General features: G+C 36.0%; 1 protein-coding gene across 2 annotated transcripts; it reads right to left on the reverse strand.

The window, feature by feature from the left end:
- Positions 1-6,357: 6,357 nt before the first annotated feature.
- Positions 6,358-18,115, reverse strand: LOC116305021 (uncharacterized). Of its 2 annotated transcripts, none has more exons than XM_031714839.2 (10): positions 18,015-18,115; positions 16,454-16,651; positions 15,519-15,707; positions 15,084-15,229; positions 14,093-14,264; positions 11,407-11,489; positions 10,793-11,042; positions 9,868-10,006; positions 8,684-8,732; positions 6,358-8,051 (listed from the first exon to the last, which is right to left on the reverse strand). In XM_031714839.2, the coding sequence occupies exons 1-10, from the start codon at positions 18,079-18,081 to the stop codon at positions 7,863-7,865; spliced, it is 1,482 nt and encodes a 493-aa protein (XP_031570699.2). In that variant the 5' UTR covers positions 18,082-18,115; the 3' UTR covers positions 6,358-7,862. The 2 variants fall into 2 exon arrangements, with proteins under 2 accessions (XP_031570699.2, XP_031570700.2); XM_031714840.2 differs by having other exon boundaries at positions 7,908-8,225.
- Between the last annotated feature and the right edge of the window lie 2 nt (positions 18,116-18,117).

Here is an 18,117-nt window from a genome sequence, read left to right on the forward strand (position 1 = left end):
GTTTGAGGCAAAATTTGTCGATGTCCAGTGACCCCAGTTTCTAGTAGAAGCACTCTTACGGATATTGTTCTTAGATCTAGTGTTATAATTGTGTATGTCTTTATTAAGTACTAAGTTAAAACGATGTGAAAATAAATCATTTAAACATTTATAAAGAAAAGTTGCCCTATGCTCGGCCCTACGTCTTGCAAGAGTTTTCCATTTCAGTTTATTCAGGGCCTCATTAGAAGATGATCTCATAGGTAAGTCTAGAATTATTTTTGCAGCTTTGTTGTGTAAAGTTTGAAGCTGCAACATTAGAGTGGAATTGCCCCTATCACCCCATACAATGTCTGCGTAATCAAATAATGGTAATACATAGCTGTTAAAATACAGCAATCTAGCATCTAAAGGTAGACAATAACGAATACGTTTAAGTAGACCTAGCTTCTTATTTATCTTGGAGAACATTTGATCAACATGATCTTGCCAATTTAAGCGACTGTTGATAACAATACCTAAATACTTAAATGAAGTAACTTCATCAAGGTCTGTATTATCAATATTAAATGTAATAGAGTCTATCTTAATCAGTCGTTGACTGCTACCAATGATCATAAACTTAGATTTACTTGTACTAAGTGTCAAGTGATTTAACTTTAGCCATTTGTTCAGTTTTTCCAAGTCTGAGTTCATGTAGGACTTGATATTGTGCAGAGATTTATCAGAAATGAAGAGAACAGTATCATCTGCGTAAAGAGTTACGTCACAGTGTTCCAAGTGATCTGGTAAATCATTGATATACAACGAAAACAGTAAGGGACCCAAAATGGAGCCCTGAGGTACACCAATTTGGACTAATTCTGGACCAGATTTTGTGTCATTGCAGACCGTCACTTGGCATCTATTGGATAGGTAGGATTCAAACCAGTTGTAAGCAGGAGAAGTATTCAGAACACCAAGACTGCATAACTTAGATAGTAGGATAGAATGATTTATCGTGTCAAAGGCCTTAGTCAAGTCAATAAACACAGCACCAGTAAGCTTTCCTTTATCCATGGATGAGAGAATTTTGTCTGTAAACATAGCCGAAGCAGTGACAGTAGAAGAGTTTAGTCTGAAGCCAAATTGTTTTTGAGAAAGCAGGTTATTATTACGGAGATAAGAGTAAAGTTGCATGTGTACGACTTTCTCTAAAAGTTTGCTAATAGTGGGCAGTACCGATATCGGTCTATAATTAGAAGGATCTTGCTTACTACCCTTTTTAAAAAGAGGAGATACCTTTGCCAATTTCCATGTAGACGGAAAACAGCCAGTGTCTATGGAGATGTTAAATAACGATGTGAGACTTGGTGCAATAATATCAGCAGCATCCTTTAAAGGGCCACTTGGACGAAAATCGTTCCAAAATTAAAACTCTTCCATTCGAGCTGGAACTTTGCTGAAATAATCTTGAACACATTAAGAACCTCTCACTGAAATATCTTTCTAATATTCGAAAGGGAAGGGCCAAAATTTTACGATTTATTTTCGTCCGCCATTAATTTCTTTGTGTCACGGCCAACGAGTCATTATGTACAGCAGTTTTACACTGTGACGTCATTTACTCAACACCGTCATGTTAGCGTCGTTTTGACTATACATTTCTTGTTAGATTACCTGAAGTTTATTTGATGTTTTAAACGCGTTGTCGTGAAAAGAATCTCTAAACAGACTTTTTTTAAACCTTTGATACCTCTTCAAATATGATGGAAACTCCTTTGGACGCTCGCTTTGTCAATCCTGAAGAGTTAGAACCATAAGTTATAATGTATGAAGATGAAGCCGAACTAGAAGAAGAAGCAATGCTTGGGAAGAGGTTTTCATAAAAATTCCTTATGTTCATTTCATTATTTGTATTTGCTACGTACTGTCCATGATATAAAGATCTTAAATTTGAAGTTTCAATGTAATCTAATAGTGATTGATGTTATGAAAACAACCGATTGCCTTTTGAATTCTGCGTTGTGATATAAAGATTTGTGACAATATACTTAGATCTACGTGCCGAATAATTTAGAATGTGAGCTCGTAATTCTCCTAGCTGATTTACTACAGAACGGTTATTATTTGCTTCAAAATGTTTATTATGCATTGAATAGGTACAAACATACGATTATCTAATATCATCTTTGTAATAGAACATGTCAAAGGTTTCTTATTTATTACTCGCGCGACAGCGGCGTCTGTCACTCAGCTCGTAGATTTTTCTTTCATTGTGTCGGATGTCTCGCGGACACAAATTGTGGGGTTGCTCTTTGCCCTCGTATGTAAATATGCCTTGAAAAATTGTTATCCTTAAAATGATTCGAATAAATCCCGAATATCTCAGTCACTTCGCGCGATGGAACCGCTAGAATCTCGTCCATGCGTCCTACTTTGTTGTGATTCTTGGCGTGCCGAGATGTATTGAAATTTTCGAACTATGATCGTCAGTATTATTGAAACTGAAAAATTTCAGCGCCTAGACATTATTTGGTCATATAGTAGTTAGGAAACCGAATGAAACATTATATATTTTCTGAATAAACCAAATAAACCGAGTTTTACGAACATGGCACATACATTTAGCCACCAATGTTTTGGTTTGGGTTGAGTAAATGACGTCATAAGTACTCGTGCCAGTCTTCTTGAGTCGAATTCTGTGATTCAAAGAAATTAATGGCGGACGAAAATAAATCGTAAAATTTTGGCCCTTTCCTTTCGAATATCAAAAAGACATTCCAGTGGGTGGTTCTTAATGTATTCTAGATTATTTCAGCAAAGTTCCAGCTCGAATGAAAGAGTTTTAATTTTGGAGCGATTTTCGTCCAAGTGGCCCTTTAACAAACGAGAACTTATTTTGTCTAAACCAACTGCTTTGTTAGGTTTAAGTTCATTTATCATTTTTACAACAGACTCATAATTGATCGCTTGAAATTCAAAAATGCTGGAGGCTTGTTTAACGCCATTAGCTGTCAAAGTGTTCCTCATTGAGAATTTCTCAGCAAGCTTTAAGCCGATAGTTGCAAAAAACTTGTTGAAGATTGATGACATTGATGTAGGGTTGGTATGAGTAATCCCATCTGATATTAAGCTGGTTATATTGTGTTTGTGTGAATTACTTCCAGGTATGACTTCCTTGATAGATTTCCATAGATCACTAGAATTATTTCGAGAGTCTTTAATAAGATTGCAGTAATACTCCGATTTAGACTTTTTGATTTTACGTTGGACCTTATTTCTTAAAGCACGATATTTTGTCCAATGAGAATTAGTTTTTTTACCTTTAGCCTTTTTGAGATGGTAATTGCGATTTCTCATCAAGGTTGCAATTTCAGAAGTCATCCAAGGAGTCCGAGATCCTCTTACTCTACGTGTTTTAGTTGGCGCATGCTCTTCCGCAACTTCTAGAAATAATTTGTTCCAAGTTTGAACACAGCCTTCTAAGTCTTCAGGGTTATTAAGAGCAACGTGCCATGGGACATTATTGAGATCTTGTCTGAAAGATGATTTGTTGTATGACTTAAAACTTCGGTATTCAAGTGTTTTTGGCGGAACCTGTATAAGACCACTTTTGAAAACACAATGCACCATTGAGTGATCACTGATACCAAAATCCTTTACTCCAGAATCAACAATTTTGTGAGCATTGTCAGTGAATATTAAATCAATTTGACTTTCAGAATTTTCAGTGATGCGTGTTGGAGAGTCAATTATTTGTTTAAGATCGTGAAGGTCTACTATTCCCTTGAGTTTTCGTCTATCTGACTGATTTACATTTCTTTTCTTTTTACTTGAATAATCAATGTTGAAATCGCCAAGTATAATTTTGTTAAAGTGGGATTCAATTCCGTCCAAAGAATTATTAAAGTTAGAGGACAATGTACCCTCCTACGTAGGCAGCTTATAATTATTAAAAACGTTAATGCGATTTTCATTCGCGCACAACTAGGCTCACAATATAAGCGTAACAACAGTTTTGTTACTATGGAAACAACCCTAAACAACGCCTTTTTTTGAAATGATGCCGGCACCCCTTCCCGCTGCTTAAGCCCTCTTGCTTTGTCTAACGGCTTATTTCATCAGGCAGTATTTCAACTTATGTTTTATTTTCAATTCTAAAGAAAAAAGAATATAAAGTTCTGTCTCATCTGTTCATAGTTTCAGCTGTTCATGTTAAGGCTGCATTCATAATGTATGGCAGAGGGGAGGGGGGGGGGGGGGAGAGGTGAAAATTTGAAATGTCCAGAATAATTCTTAACACCCTCCCCCCCCTTAAAGTCATGCAAAAAAAAAATACGATCCCCCTAAGCAAGGCTTGTAGTTTCTTCCAAAAATTGTGCATCCCCCCCATTTTTTCTGATAAAAAATTGCCGATCCCCCCTTTTTCCTACCAAAATTATCCCGATTCCCCCTCAATTTCACCGCCCCCCCCCCCCCTCCCCATACATTATGAATGCAGCCTAACTATGAGTAGTTGTTCTTAATAGTTTGGAAGCGTCTATTGAAGACCAATTACGTTTTGAAAACTAAATATTTTATTTTTCATTTTTTAATTACTTATTTGTAATAACTGGACCTACTAGTCTCCCTTTCTTGTATCATCTTAAGATTAAACGATAGAGTACGAGAGTAAAAGATCGAGAAACAGAACGACACTAGAGCTCCATGGGGCATCTGTGTTGCGTGCGTGGCAGCGCGAAAAAAAAACAAAAAAAATTGTGGTTCTAAGGCATTACAAAATCTCAATTCTTATCACAGGCCTTATTCAGTATGAAATCGTTCCTTTTTCCTTTTATCAAATTATTTACTAGTGTTTTTTTCTTTTCTCGATTTTTTAACTTTAATATATACAAAATAAAAATGTAGGCTTTTATACAATAGACTCCTTGAACGTGACTTCAAAGCAGCTCAATTCAAAATAATTTCAATCTCTTGAGAATTGGAAACCTTTGTTTTGCCCTTCAAATTGGGCTGTATTCCAATCTGCTTCAGGGGGTCTATATGTCCACTTTGGTAGAAAGCTTAAAATATGCTCAAGAAAGGTACATTTTATTAGGGGGGGAGGGCTGGGGCGTCAGTGGGGGGAGTCATCAGTAAAAAATTCGACTTGTTTAGAGGGCCAAACATTTTATTTTGACGAAATTAAAGCTTTTCCTTGTTGACTTAATAGGAGTGTATGATACTGCTAAAATACTGCTAATCCGATCCCCTTTCTCCCTCCCCCAATAAAAGTAATTTACCTAAAACTGGTCTAGGTCACTTGTAGACCTCTGGAAACGTTGAGCGAGACTTTATATTGAAGATTCTGCCGTTCGATCAGGCTTTGCTTTATAGCGCAGCGCACTGATCCTAAAAATAGCTTAAAGATTCGGAAAAACATTGCATTCTGTTTAACCGCTACGAGGATTATACGAACCGATTTTATTATTTTTACTTAAAGTTACAATAATAAAGTTACAATAATGTAAACTAAGATCAACTGCGATCGGCTGTGAAAATTATCTGCTGAAAGTAAAGTTGTAAGTTTGTTTGTCCGAATTTCGCCTTTGTCTTCGTTTTTATGACGTCACGGTTGCCCTGCGCTATTGGAGTCTTGTTCCTTAAAACATTCCGCGGTCACCCTGTGTTGAGTGTGAACTAACTGTGACGTGCTATCATATGACCTAAGAAAATTCTGCAACTCGATTGGCTGAGAGGAGTGATTTCTTCTTAATAGTGTGATTTCAAGCTTTCAAACGTGTGATTTCAAAATTGCCATGGCAACGCCCGTTTTTGATTTTCAAAAAATGGCGGGAACTAAAGGATTTGAAGCGAATATTTTGACTTACCAGCGCGAAGAGCTTGATAAGACACTAGAGAGCTTTAGATTTACGTTCACGGCAAACGTAAAACGTCAGTTGACCATTTAAAAATTATTTTGAATAGCTTAAAAAGAACCGCAAAAAAGTCCAAGTAGTAGAAAAACAAAAGAATATTTGTCTTTGGTGAGAAGGTTTGTAAAAGGTAAAGTAAAATACAGGAAAACTATGAAAACGTGGCCACGTTTGCCGTTTGCGGGGAGAAAAAAGTATCTAAAAATCTCTACTAGCGTTTTTTCTTTTTTCTTTTGCCGAAGTGCGAAAAAATGATGGGAACGAGTAATATTAGCGATCCCGAGCTGAGTGCTCCTTTAGGCCAGCCTATCCAGTAGTAAACAGCCACTCTCTACTTTTTCTCGTCCTTCAGATCTTGGAACACTCCAGCAACAGCAAGTTAAACACACATCCATCTCAGTTTAACTTTCTTTTTGTCCTAAAGTCGTAACATCGATCGACGATAATCCATTTCAAACAATATATTTGTACTTTTAGTCTCTTTAGAATAGGAAATAATTTATCAGAACTTTCAGAACTTTTGATTGCAATGTCAGTTAAATTTTTGTCACATGATTGAAACAGGCGCCACGAATCTCGTAATGAGCTTCAACGAATGGATGCCTGATCGAAATTGCACTTTATTTTCTTAGCTCATATTATAAACAAACAATAGAGGGAAGGCATTTAACCCATGAAATAAAAATTATTAGTCAACGTGTAATAGTCAAATAGACACGAAAGAAAACAATGGAATTAGGGTCTACTAAAGTGTGTTAGTCTAATCTCTATTTGAAGGGTTTAATGACTTCACTCTAGCTTGCACGAACAAACCATGCTATAGACCCCTTGCAGCACTTTGGAATGCAGCTCAATCTTGGGAACACAACGATAGGTTCCAATTCTCAGGAGATTGGAGTTCTTTTGTTTTGTCCCCCAGATCGAGCTGCTTTGACGTCACATGCAAGGGGTCTATTGTTATGAGAGAGAAAATTAATGTTCTTACAGACTAAGCTGGACATCAGATTTCTAATTACTATTTCTTATCGTATGAAAACAAGATAAAGAACGATCAATTAGTCATTGAAAATATCGATATAAGATTTCAGTAAGGCTACCATCACGCACAAGTTTAGATGATGGTATGCTTTGAATTTACAAGTAAACCACTTAGCTCCTCCCATTAGCATGTACACCTCTGGTTACACCCTAAACACTCTTTCCCCCTTTGCTTAGTTATTTTGGCACTATTCTTTTAAATCTTATGATATAAATATCCCTCGTAGACCTTTCTATACATTTACCATATATTCACATATTATCTTTAGTTTAAGCTATGTTTAGTTCTATGATTTTCACTCGTATTATTCTTTAATAAGATATCACACTTAGGAATTTACTATTTCCATTAGCCAATCAGGACTCAGCGATAACATCATATTGATTGTAGAATGACACCTGTCATGAAATTATTATAAATAGAGCTCATGTAATTAGTTTTAGTCAGAAGAAGAGTAGAGATAGAGTATAGAAGAAGAGAGTCCGGGGCGTTGTGGTCGCGCGCGCGCTGGTGTGGGGCTTGGGTTGTTGGCGGAGCGATCTGGCGTGATTCCTAATTCGTGAATCACGCCAGGTCGCGCCGGGTCGTTTTTCCACGCCTTGGGCCACATATCGGCGCGCTCGCGGCCGAGTTCTCGATTCGGTCAATTATTTTCACTTATCTTTTAAATTTTTTATTTTAGGACCTCCCTGAAAATCATTTTTATGAGTGGAGTATCCTCATTAAATATTATTATTATTATTATTATTATTATTATTATTATTAAAGTGGAATAAAGATCCCGTAGCTCGTACCGAGAGCGGTCCAACCCATAACATTATTGCCTATACTAATTAGCTTCTTTTTTAAAATACCAACTTCGAATTCCCTTTCTAAATTCTCTTCTCCAGCAAATTTGAATAATTTTCTAAAACCTTAAATCTCTTTACCTATTAAAATCAATAGTTTTAACTAAGTGGTATTTCTTCCATATTGGCAATTCTGTTCTCGGTATCGCCTCCATGATTTTCATTCTGAAGCACTGATGCTCGCTCGTGATTGGCTGATTCCACAGATGTAAGTACGGGCACTGGGCATGCGTAATCAGAACTTCCTAAGTGGTCACTGACTTCACTGTCTGAAGTAGCGTGTGATACCTACAACAATAACAAGAAATTGTTCTTGGTATCGCCTCCATCATTTTCGTTCTGAAGCATAGATGCTCGTTCGTGATTGGCTGATTCCACAGATGTAAGTAAAGTCGCTGGGAATGCGTACTCAGAGCTTTCTAAATGGTCACTGATTTCACTGTCTGGAGTAATGTGTGATACCTACAAAAATAACAAGAGCTATTAATTAAAACAGATTATGAGATAACTGTTATAAATCTCGCGTCCTGATTGATTGAGAGCGCGTGGAGCGCGTGGCTTTATGAGAGCACACAGCACACGCGCGCACTTTCAGTTGCGTCAGTCCTATCTAAAATAAAGGTTATTGTAATTTGTATTTTTCTAAAAGAAATAAAAAACTTGCTTGCTGTGTGGAGTTATAAAGCACTTGGGATTGGCGGAACACTCGAGAAGTGTCCTAACCTGGCTTCTCTCGTGTTCTGCCAACCCCCACATGCTTCATAACTGCACACAGCACGTGCGCGCTCTTTCTATTTCTTCATTTAAGACCAAAAAAGACGGACGGACGGACGGACGAACGAACAGACCAACAGACAGACAGACAAACAGACGAAAGGACACTTAGACAGACAGACAGACAGACGAACCGTTTAACTGACCTGTATGTCTTCTGGTTCTGGTAACGGAACACGGGGCACCTGATTTCTCCTGTGAATAAGAAACATATGCATATTTGACTAAGTCATCTTTTACCTTTCTCCTTGCCCGAATTCATGGTTAACCCTCAATTAATGGCGAACCAATCACCGTTGCAGCAGTTTTCCCAGTGAAATTAAAAACTTGTCCCACAAGTGATAACTAAAGAGTATCTGTACATGTTTTAAAGAGTACTACGAGGATTACGAGACAATTTTCTTTTAAGGACAGTAATTGAAACGATTTGATCAATTTTCCGCAATCAGAGTCTTAAATTCTGAGATATTCTAGATAATGTGTTGAGCTTGTCGGACATAGCAACGGTAACTAAGAGGAGCGGAACCATTCATCATCCTTTAGTTCCAAGCCGGTTAACTTTTTTTCCCTCTTCACGTTAAAAACGTCCGCAGACCATCAATCCCCGCTTGCTATTCGTTTCGATATGCTCTGAATGGTTCTGACAATACAATACAATACAATACAATACAATACAATACAATACAATACAATACAATTTTATTTGCTCATACAAGAAAATTTACATGAAATGTGAAAAACAACTATAGAAAACAACTAAGAAAATAAAGAATAGATAATTGTCAAAAGAACATAATTCAGAGCCTGGGGTCTAAATTAACCATAAGGTTTTCGAGTTAGACCCCAGCAATTTAAAATTTAACATTGGAGTAAACTGAAGAAGAACCAAGTACATAAAGAATAATTACAATTTAACTGAACAATAAAACTGTTAATCCACAATTAGAGTAATGACATGTATGGTATATATTAACATATATGAAGAAAGAAATAGAATATTTAGAAAAAGGAAAATCTAAGGAAGAACTAAATTTTTATCTGTAATTGGTCGGCAAGTAAATAACTTTTTAATTTTTTCGCAAACGAAAATACATTAACATTTTTTAAGTGGCTAGGAATTTGTTCCCAGAGTTCAATCGCCATATTAGCCGTCATTTGCTTGCCTATATTGGTACGCACTTGTGATTTATGCAAGTTTTGCTTTGCTGCGTACCTGGTATTGTAAGGATGGATATCTTTTGCATATTTGAAAAAAGAGGAAAGTGTCTGACTAGTAGTCCACCCTAAAATGTATTCAAAAATCAAAGTCTGATCGGCTATGTACAAATACCTTCTCTTCCTGCGTTGTAAGATAGCATAAGCGAGTACCAACGCAAGTACAGCCACGAAAACTGCTACGAGTACTAAGATTGTTACAGTAACAGTGGATAAAGGGCTTCCAGTTGAGGCGTTTGGGGATGGGAGCGGACCTAAAGCATATAAGTAAGAATCCATTCAGTTGAAAGAAAAGTAAAACCAAAATCAAACCAAATCAACTTCGTTTATAGAGGACGATAAATCATTCATAGTAATTCAGCTGATAAACTAGTGGTCCTCTTTTAACGTCCTCTAGTTGATTAGGGACGGGGCCGCGACACCAGGGAAAAACGTTTGCGCATGCGTGCACTTTAGCACGTTTTCTAAGAATTTTGAAGAGTTTGACTGAGAAAATATACGTTCGTTTTTCACTCGTGTCGACGGGGCCGCTATTAACCTGGATATCCGAGCCACGGTGAATGTCTAATCATTAGCAGATGTACACCTACTTGCAAGAACGTTGTCATACGAAAATAGAACATTAGCCTACATATTTATCCCAATACACCTGCTTGCAAGAACGTTGTCATACGATACATGTATCAGAACATTAGTAATTTAGTGAGAAAGGAATACATTAAAAAGACAAAAGAAAAAGTTCAGCTTCAGTGATCTTTTTTTGTTTTTTAATATAATCCCTATCCCACTAAATCACTATTTTCAACAAAATATAAATCTGGTGATAACAACCATATCGATATTGGTATGCTATCAACCAATTGTGATAAGTATGTAGGTTGTTTTACCAAAAAAAACCCTGGTTATAATAACGACCATATTGATGTTGGTCATTTTATCAACCAATAGCAAATGGTAGGTAATAACCGTTTCAATTGGATATAACTTTTTTTCAGGGTTGTTTCAACTAGTCAGTTTTTACAGTGTAGTTATATATTTACCAGTTGGTTCCCTCTTGATCTGATACTCCGAGCTTTTCACGCTGCATTCAACAGTACAGGACATAACAGCCACCAAATAATCAAGATTGATATCAAGTCCTTCGATAACAGTTTCACTCGTAGGGCCAGGAATAGTCAGATTGTAAGTATGAAGGGGAAAAGATCTGGAAGAACTTGAATTATTTCTTTGATTCCGATAAGAAACCACTGATTTTGAAATGTTCCCATTTCTCTTGCTTATGGGAGGATGCTACAGAAAGAAATGATAAATTCATTTAACTCATTACACTTTTTGACATACGTGTTGTCGTCTTTACCTAACAGCGATTGTGTCGTCTAACAAACCACCTAGCATCATCAATAGACCATTTTCCTATTACAGACCATGTGTCATTTCCAACAGTACCATTTCTTTGTTAAACGGTTGCGCATTGAGAAGACATGCACATGATACAAACAAATCAAATGAGTACACTTGTGACTTGGTTCGTAATTCAATGGGAAAACATTGAACCATAATGTACTAGTTATTGTGTGTCTTACTGCCAAATTAGAAGATGTAGCTAGCGACTTATATGACTGGATGAGAAGATAGAAAAGCGATTTTTACGCACCTTCCACTTGAGTTTAACCGACTTCATAGTGTTATTTGATGACATCGTCTGGATACCTGTGATTATAGGAGGACTATACGGAGCTAGAAAAGAAAAAGGAAAATGCATGCATAACATGGTTATAATTGCACATTACCTAGGACATATTGCACATCTCCTAGGACATATTGCACATCACCTAGGACATATTGCACATCACCTAGGACATATTGCACATCACCTAGGACATATTGCACATCTCCTAGGACATATTGCACATCACCTAGGACATATTGCACATTACCCAAGGACATATTGCACATTACCTAGGACATATTGCACTTCACCTAGGACATATTTCACATTACCCAAGGACATATTGCACATCACCTAGGACATATTGCACATTACCCAAGGACATATTGCACATTACCTAGGACATATTGCATTTCACCTAGGACATATTTCACATTACCCAAGGACATATTGCACATTACCTAGGACATATTGCACATCACCTAGGACATATTGCACTTCACCTAGGACATATTTCACATTACCCAAGGACATATTGCACATCACCTAGGACATATTTCACATTACCCAAGGACATATTGCACATTACCTAGGACACATTGCACATTACCTAGGACATATTGCACATCACCTAGGACATATTGCACTTCACCTAGGACATATTTCACATTACCCAAGGACATATTGCACATCACCTAGGACATATTTCACATTACCCAAGGACATATTGCACATTACCTAGGACATATTGCACATCACCTAGGACATATTGCACATCACCTAGGACATATTGCACATCTCCTAGGACATATTGCACATCACCTAGGACATATTGCACATCACCTAGGACATATTGCACATCTCCTAGAACATGCATATTGCACATCTCCTAGGACATATTGCACATCACCTAGGACATATTGCACATTACCTAGGACATATTGCACATCACCTAGGACATATTGCACATTACCTAGGACATATTGCACATCTCCTAGGACATATTGCACATCACCTAGGACATATTGCACATCTTCTAGGACATGCATATTGCACACACCTAGGACTACATAAAAACCTTTGATTTCCCGCCTTTTTGCTTACTAACGCCAACAGCCAATCAATGATCGTCTTTTCGTCATGTGACCAAGAAAAAATCCGCTGTTCAATAATAAAGTGAGCCCGCATATTCAAAATTGCGGATAAAGGTTTGGTTAGTTCTCTTGCAAAAGATAGGGTGAAAATCAAAGAGTCAGCGGAAAAAAGGGTATAAAGGAAATTGTATAGTTTAGTTCAAAGCAGTAACATCAGCCAAACACATTATAAGCGTGTCATATACGATAGTTGTAGGCGAAAATCGCACCGTCTAAACCGGCCTTAATTCTTCGTTTGCAATAGACGTCATATTAGCCGCCATGTTGGAAGAATTTGACAAAAGATTTTTCAATGGATTCTTTTGTTATATCTTCCAATATGGCGGACATCCCTTTTGTTATTGTGCTCTCTTGGGATTGATTGCAAACCAAGAATAGTTTCCCACATAGAATCACAGGATTTTTTCAGGATCTTATTCCTAAGCAGGGTAGCACAGGTGGTGTAGCAGTGAGCCAATATGCAACCAGGGGTAGAGTCCCACCAAGCTCAATGTGGTATGTGAGTATATAGTTGGTTGCTGGCTATCTCCTGTACTTTGAGGGTTTTTCTTGTGGGTTTTTCTTGTGGGTTTTTCTCCCTCTATTGAAAAAAGGATTTCACGTGCAAGTATTTCACACGCAGTTTCATGATCATGATCACATGATATAAGTCGTGAACATATTTTTCACTCGCATATAAAATTTGTTCAAAGGTATTTCACATGCAGTTTCACATGAAATAAGATATTTTACAGTTTCACATGATGTAAGTCGTGAAAGCATTTTTCACTTGCATTTGAAATTTGTTGACAGATATTTCACATCCAGTTTCACATGTTGTAAGTTATGAATGCATTTTTTACATCCATGTGAAATTTGTTGAAAGTCATTCAATGCAGTTTCACATGTTATAAGTTGTGAAAGTATTGTTCACATGTGAAAGTCCAAAAGTCATTTTAAATACAGTTTCATATTGCATACAGTAATATGATCCCAATCATGGAAACATTTTCCACCTGCATGTGAAATCCTTCAAAATATTTCACATGCACATTTTCACATTATTTTTCACATGCTAAAGACTTTCACATGCCTTTCGCACATTTTTCACAACAATTTCACATGATATGCCCCAGTAGTATCATATATTCAGCACATTTCATCTAAGTTGTAATACTCCATTTTACAGTTCAGTTCCAAGCCGAGACTGGTGTTTCCGTGCATGTTAAAAAGTATAGTTTTGCTATGCGCAGAAACTGCAGCCACGAGTTGCAACTATTATTCGTGGTCACTCGAACAGAACTGTAAAATGGAGTATTTTGGGGTAGATGCTGCTTGAAAAAATTCTGCATTTTGCACAATCTAATGTTCTTACATTTTTTAAGCACCTACATATAAACATAACTATTGCCCTATGACTGATTTATTTAGACTAATTTATCTACTGTCAATCAAAAAAGGACAGTCATCATTAAAATGTTATAGGGGCCTAAGAGAAGAAAAGTTAATAATAATTGAACAAAGAGTACAAAAAGTACCTTCTTGTAATGTTCGGGCCATCACTTGCGAATCAAAATTACCAGATGGCGATATATAGTAACAAGAAACCTCAACAGAGTATTGAGTATAAGGGGGAAGACCCTTGAGGATAATACTATGCTGCCGAGAATGATGGTCTAGTTTGTCCGTGAAGGGATCAAAAGTGATAATCTGAAAATTGAAATCAAAATAATCAAGCTTTATCATTAGAAAAAAAATGTACATGCCATCTAGAACCCAACAACATGAGTTGTTATATTTGTATGTATCCTATTTAAAGAATAGAACATAGACGCTGAGACCAAAAGGTTTTGGAAAATGACATTAAATTGTACCTTAATCTGATGTTTTCATTTGAAATACACAGTATATATAAAACGTGATAAAAGACTCCATGCTTTCTGTCAGTGAGTCAATTCATGAATATTCCACTAGTTGTATCACTAGATATATCTAATAGACCCTTTTCAAGTTCCAAATTACCCCTGTGTTTATTGATTACATACTCATTTACTCAGGCTTAGCCTTGATTTTGTGTAGAATATTCAAAATGTCTCAGTCAAGGTCCGTCGAATTTCAAAGTGTTTGTATTGTTGGAGTTGTGCATTCTTCACTTCACAGTTGGTATTTGTGAATCTTTAAACACTGATGCAAGACAAAGAAAGCCTGAGTAAATGAGTCAAGAAACACAGCGGTAATTTGGAACTCGAAAAGGGTCTATTAACTTCCTATAAATCCCATGTACTAAAGGCCATATGCTGAGCAGTAAAACCATGAAATAAAAACAAAGTTGATGGTAACAAATATATATATAGTAACTATATATATATCTAGTGACTAATAGTTGCCAATATCACTCAATTTTGTCTTTATTTCATGGTTTCACTGCATGCGTTCTATTTCTGTCTCAGCTGCTTCTATGTTCCATTTTTGAAACCAATAATTTTGCAATGAATGAGTGTATTCCATTTCAGCATAGTTATGATGTACCTTAGTTTCACTGTTTCCGGTATAACGAATTTCATAGACAAGAACTTTGTTCCATCCATCGCTGATGTCTGCTGGAGTTTCCCAAGTTATATTGAGTTCACGCTTTGCTGAAGGTGTTGCTTGAAGATTTAAAATTCCAGTACAGGCTAAAAAGTAAGGGTAAAAGATAATTAAGACTTTCGCATGATAGTGTCTTTGCAAATGATCTTCCCCAATTTGTGCAAAGTCACTAGAATGACTAAAGACTGACCGACCGACCAAATGAACAAACGACCGAAAGACCGTCCGATCGACCGATTGACTGTCTGACCAAACAAATCAACATTTCTATAAACCTATAAATCATGTATACTGATTTATATGGTTGTTTCTTATTGACGTGCAATCAGCGTTAAAGGTTTACCATGATTTAAGTAATATTTGATCTTTTATTACCAGTTTTTATCCTGACACTGCAACATTTCTGCTTGCCATATCTTGTCCCATTGTAATTAGTTGCACTGATAACCGTACATAATGTATTTCCACGTACTTTAGGACGTAAACGTGAGTCCACTAGGTTTGGATACAAACTCCATACCACTTCTGTCATGTCACATTGAAAGAATGAATCCCTGATTCTGTCTAAGAAGTAAAGAAATAAAGTTAGGTTGGGTTGAACACTGGCCCAGTTAATTCACAGGAGGTCACAGGGTCAAGCTGCAGCTAGGGTTTTAAAGTATCTGACTATAATGACCTATAAGGTGTATTTGTAAATTAATCAAACTTTGCTTAGAGTTGGATGACCGAATAATTCAAATTATTGTAGCCTCATTCTCATTTAGTGGCACTGATTTGTTAATTGAATTAACTAACGTGTCACCCTGTCACCCTGTTTCCCATCACCATCAACATTATCATCAACATTGTCATCATCATCATCAACAACATCATCATCATCAACATTATATATTATTTAACATCTAGTTTCTTTTCCTGACTCTGATACAGATAATATACAAATGGGAAACTCAGTGATGTTTGCAATCAATCATGGAATTTTCTATAAATTAATTAAAAATGAATAAAAATCAATGCTAAATCCTATACATCTTTTTACATGTCAGCTTGGCCTAGGGACAGCCGAAACTGGACGGCTTGGGGGGTCTTAGGAGTTACATGATTTTTATTTTGTCTAGGAATAAGAGAAAAAAGTTCACCCCAAAACAACTAAAAACTTTCCATTGCACATATCCCTGTGGCCCCTTATTAATGGTGGTGAAAATTTCAAACCGGCCCTGATCTTCGCCGCTCACTGGGAATTTCCGATTTCCTCCATGATAGGGCATGTATATTTTCTGGATTCACATATTGGAATTACATTTACTTACGTGTTTTGTTGAAGGTACAGACTGTTTCAAATAATTCATTTCTAATGCAGAATTTGGTCGTTGTACTTGGGTGGCAGTATTGTGCTTGATAGGTAATATTCCTAGAATCCTTGTCCTCTGGTAGTTGAGTTAGTATATGCCATGTTTGAGGTCGTCCTTTGATCAAACACTCTGGTTGAGCTGGAACTGGAGGGTTTTCTTAAATGTCACAAAAGGGATGAAAGTAGAATAATAAATAAATAAATATACATAAAAAATATACATAAAAATAACAAAAATACATTTAAAAAACCAGAAACGTCAAAAAAAAAAAAAAAAAAATTGATGGTTCTGACTCCCCTTACTTACTGTTGCTTTGTACAACAAGTTCAAAACAGTGAATTAGTAAATTTATTTACAATGTCTTAATATTGTAAACAAATTAAAATGTTCATAATCTGTTTGCCATCAGCCATGAAAACAGGTATATTTTTAGCTATTTGATATACACAATGACGTTAAATAGTCTACATTTCACATTTCACATTCATGTAATTCTATTAAGAATAATATTTTTTGTTTGAGTTGTTTCTATATTCATGTCTTTTCTCGTGTGCTGATGCTAAACAAAGAAATAAGGTACTATGGGGAATGACACATGGTCTGAAATGGGAAAACATATCCCTCAACTTGCACAATTATATCGTTGTAAGTACATCGAGAAATTAACTAAGAAAGGATGAAAAAATGAATGAATTGGAGAAAAATGAAAAACGTTTAAAAAAAAAAACACGAAGAAATGCAGAAAAAAATAAAGAATATATAAGCAGTCTGTAGATTTCTTGTCACCCTATGTGTGTTTTTAGTATAAAAATAATTAAATAAATAAAGTTTAAACCCTTTTTTATATTACATTTCTGTATAACTGTACATAGCATGTGTCTTGAATATTAATTCACAAGTTAAAATTATTTTCTTTTTGCTCCTACAGCAAACAGAAAGAAATAAAAAAAAAAAAAAAATCATCAGGTTTGAAGCTTGGGCTTCCTGTGTTCCACTTTTTCCAAGAAGTGGGTTTCAGTTTTGGGGTTTTTTAGTCCTCGGTCAAGTCCACATCAGTCAGCTTATAAAATCAGAATTATCTATACAAATTACCATTTTCAAGTATTTTTTCCTCTAAATTTACTTTAAAAATTAACCTACATAAAATTTTTATTTTTTTCGAAGTAAATGATAAAATAATTCTTAATATTTTATATACAACATTTTTTAACATATTCATTGACGTCATATTTTACATCCAAAAAATATATTTAAGATTAATAGGCAGACATACTACGAAAGATTGCTTTATTATTGGAGTTTTATAGTACACATTAAGGAAATATAAGCTGTGAAGGTTTTTGTAATATTTTAGTTAGTACATCGTATATAAGCATGCCAGATCAATGATCGTTTCATCAATGAGTATGAGCTCTCTTTTTGGCAGTTATACATTAACCAAAAACACTTATTATGGCTATTGTCGTGTCAATCCACATACGTAGTACTAAGATATGATGATATTTTGTTACAATCTTACCTGTGTGAGCAATTTTGGACCCTCCGAAGACAAGAAAAACAGACAGAATTACAATACGAAACAACATGCCTTGCGGACACTAGAGTGCGGAAGTCAGTTTACG

The sequence above is a fragment of the Actinia tenebrosa genome, unplaced genomic scaffold, assembly GCF_029948245.1.
Source record: "Actinia tenebrosa isolate PJP-AT-01 unplaced genomic scaffold, QUT_ActTen_1.0 PGA_scaffold16__25_contigs__length_10494907, whole genome shotgun sequence".
Classification (NCBI taxonomy): Eukaryota; Metazoa; Cnidaria; class Anthozoa; order Actiniaria; family Actiniidae; genus Actinia; species Actinia tenebrosa.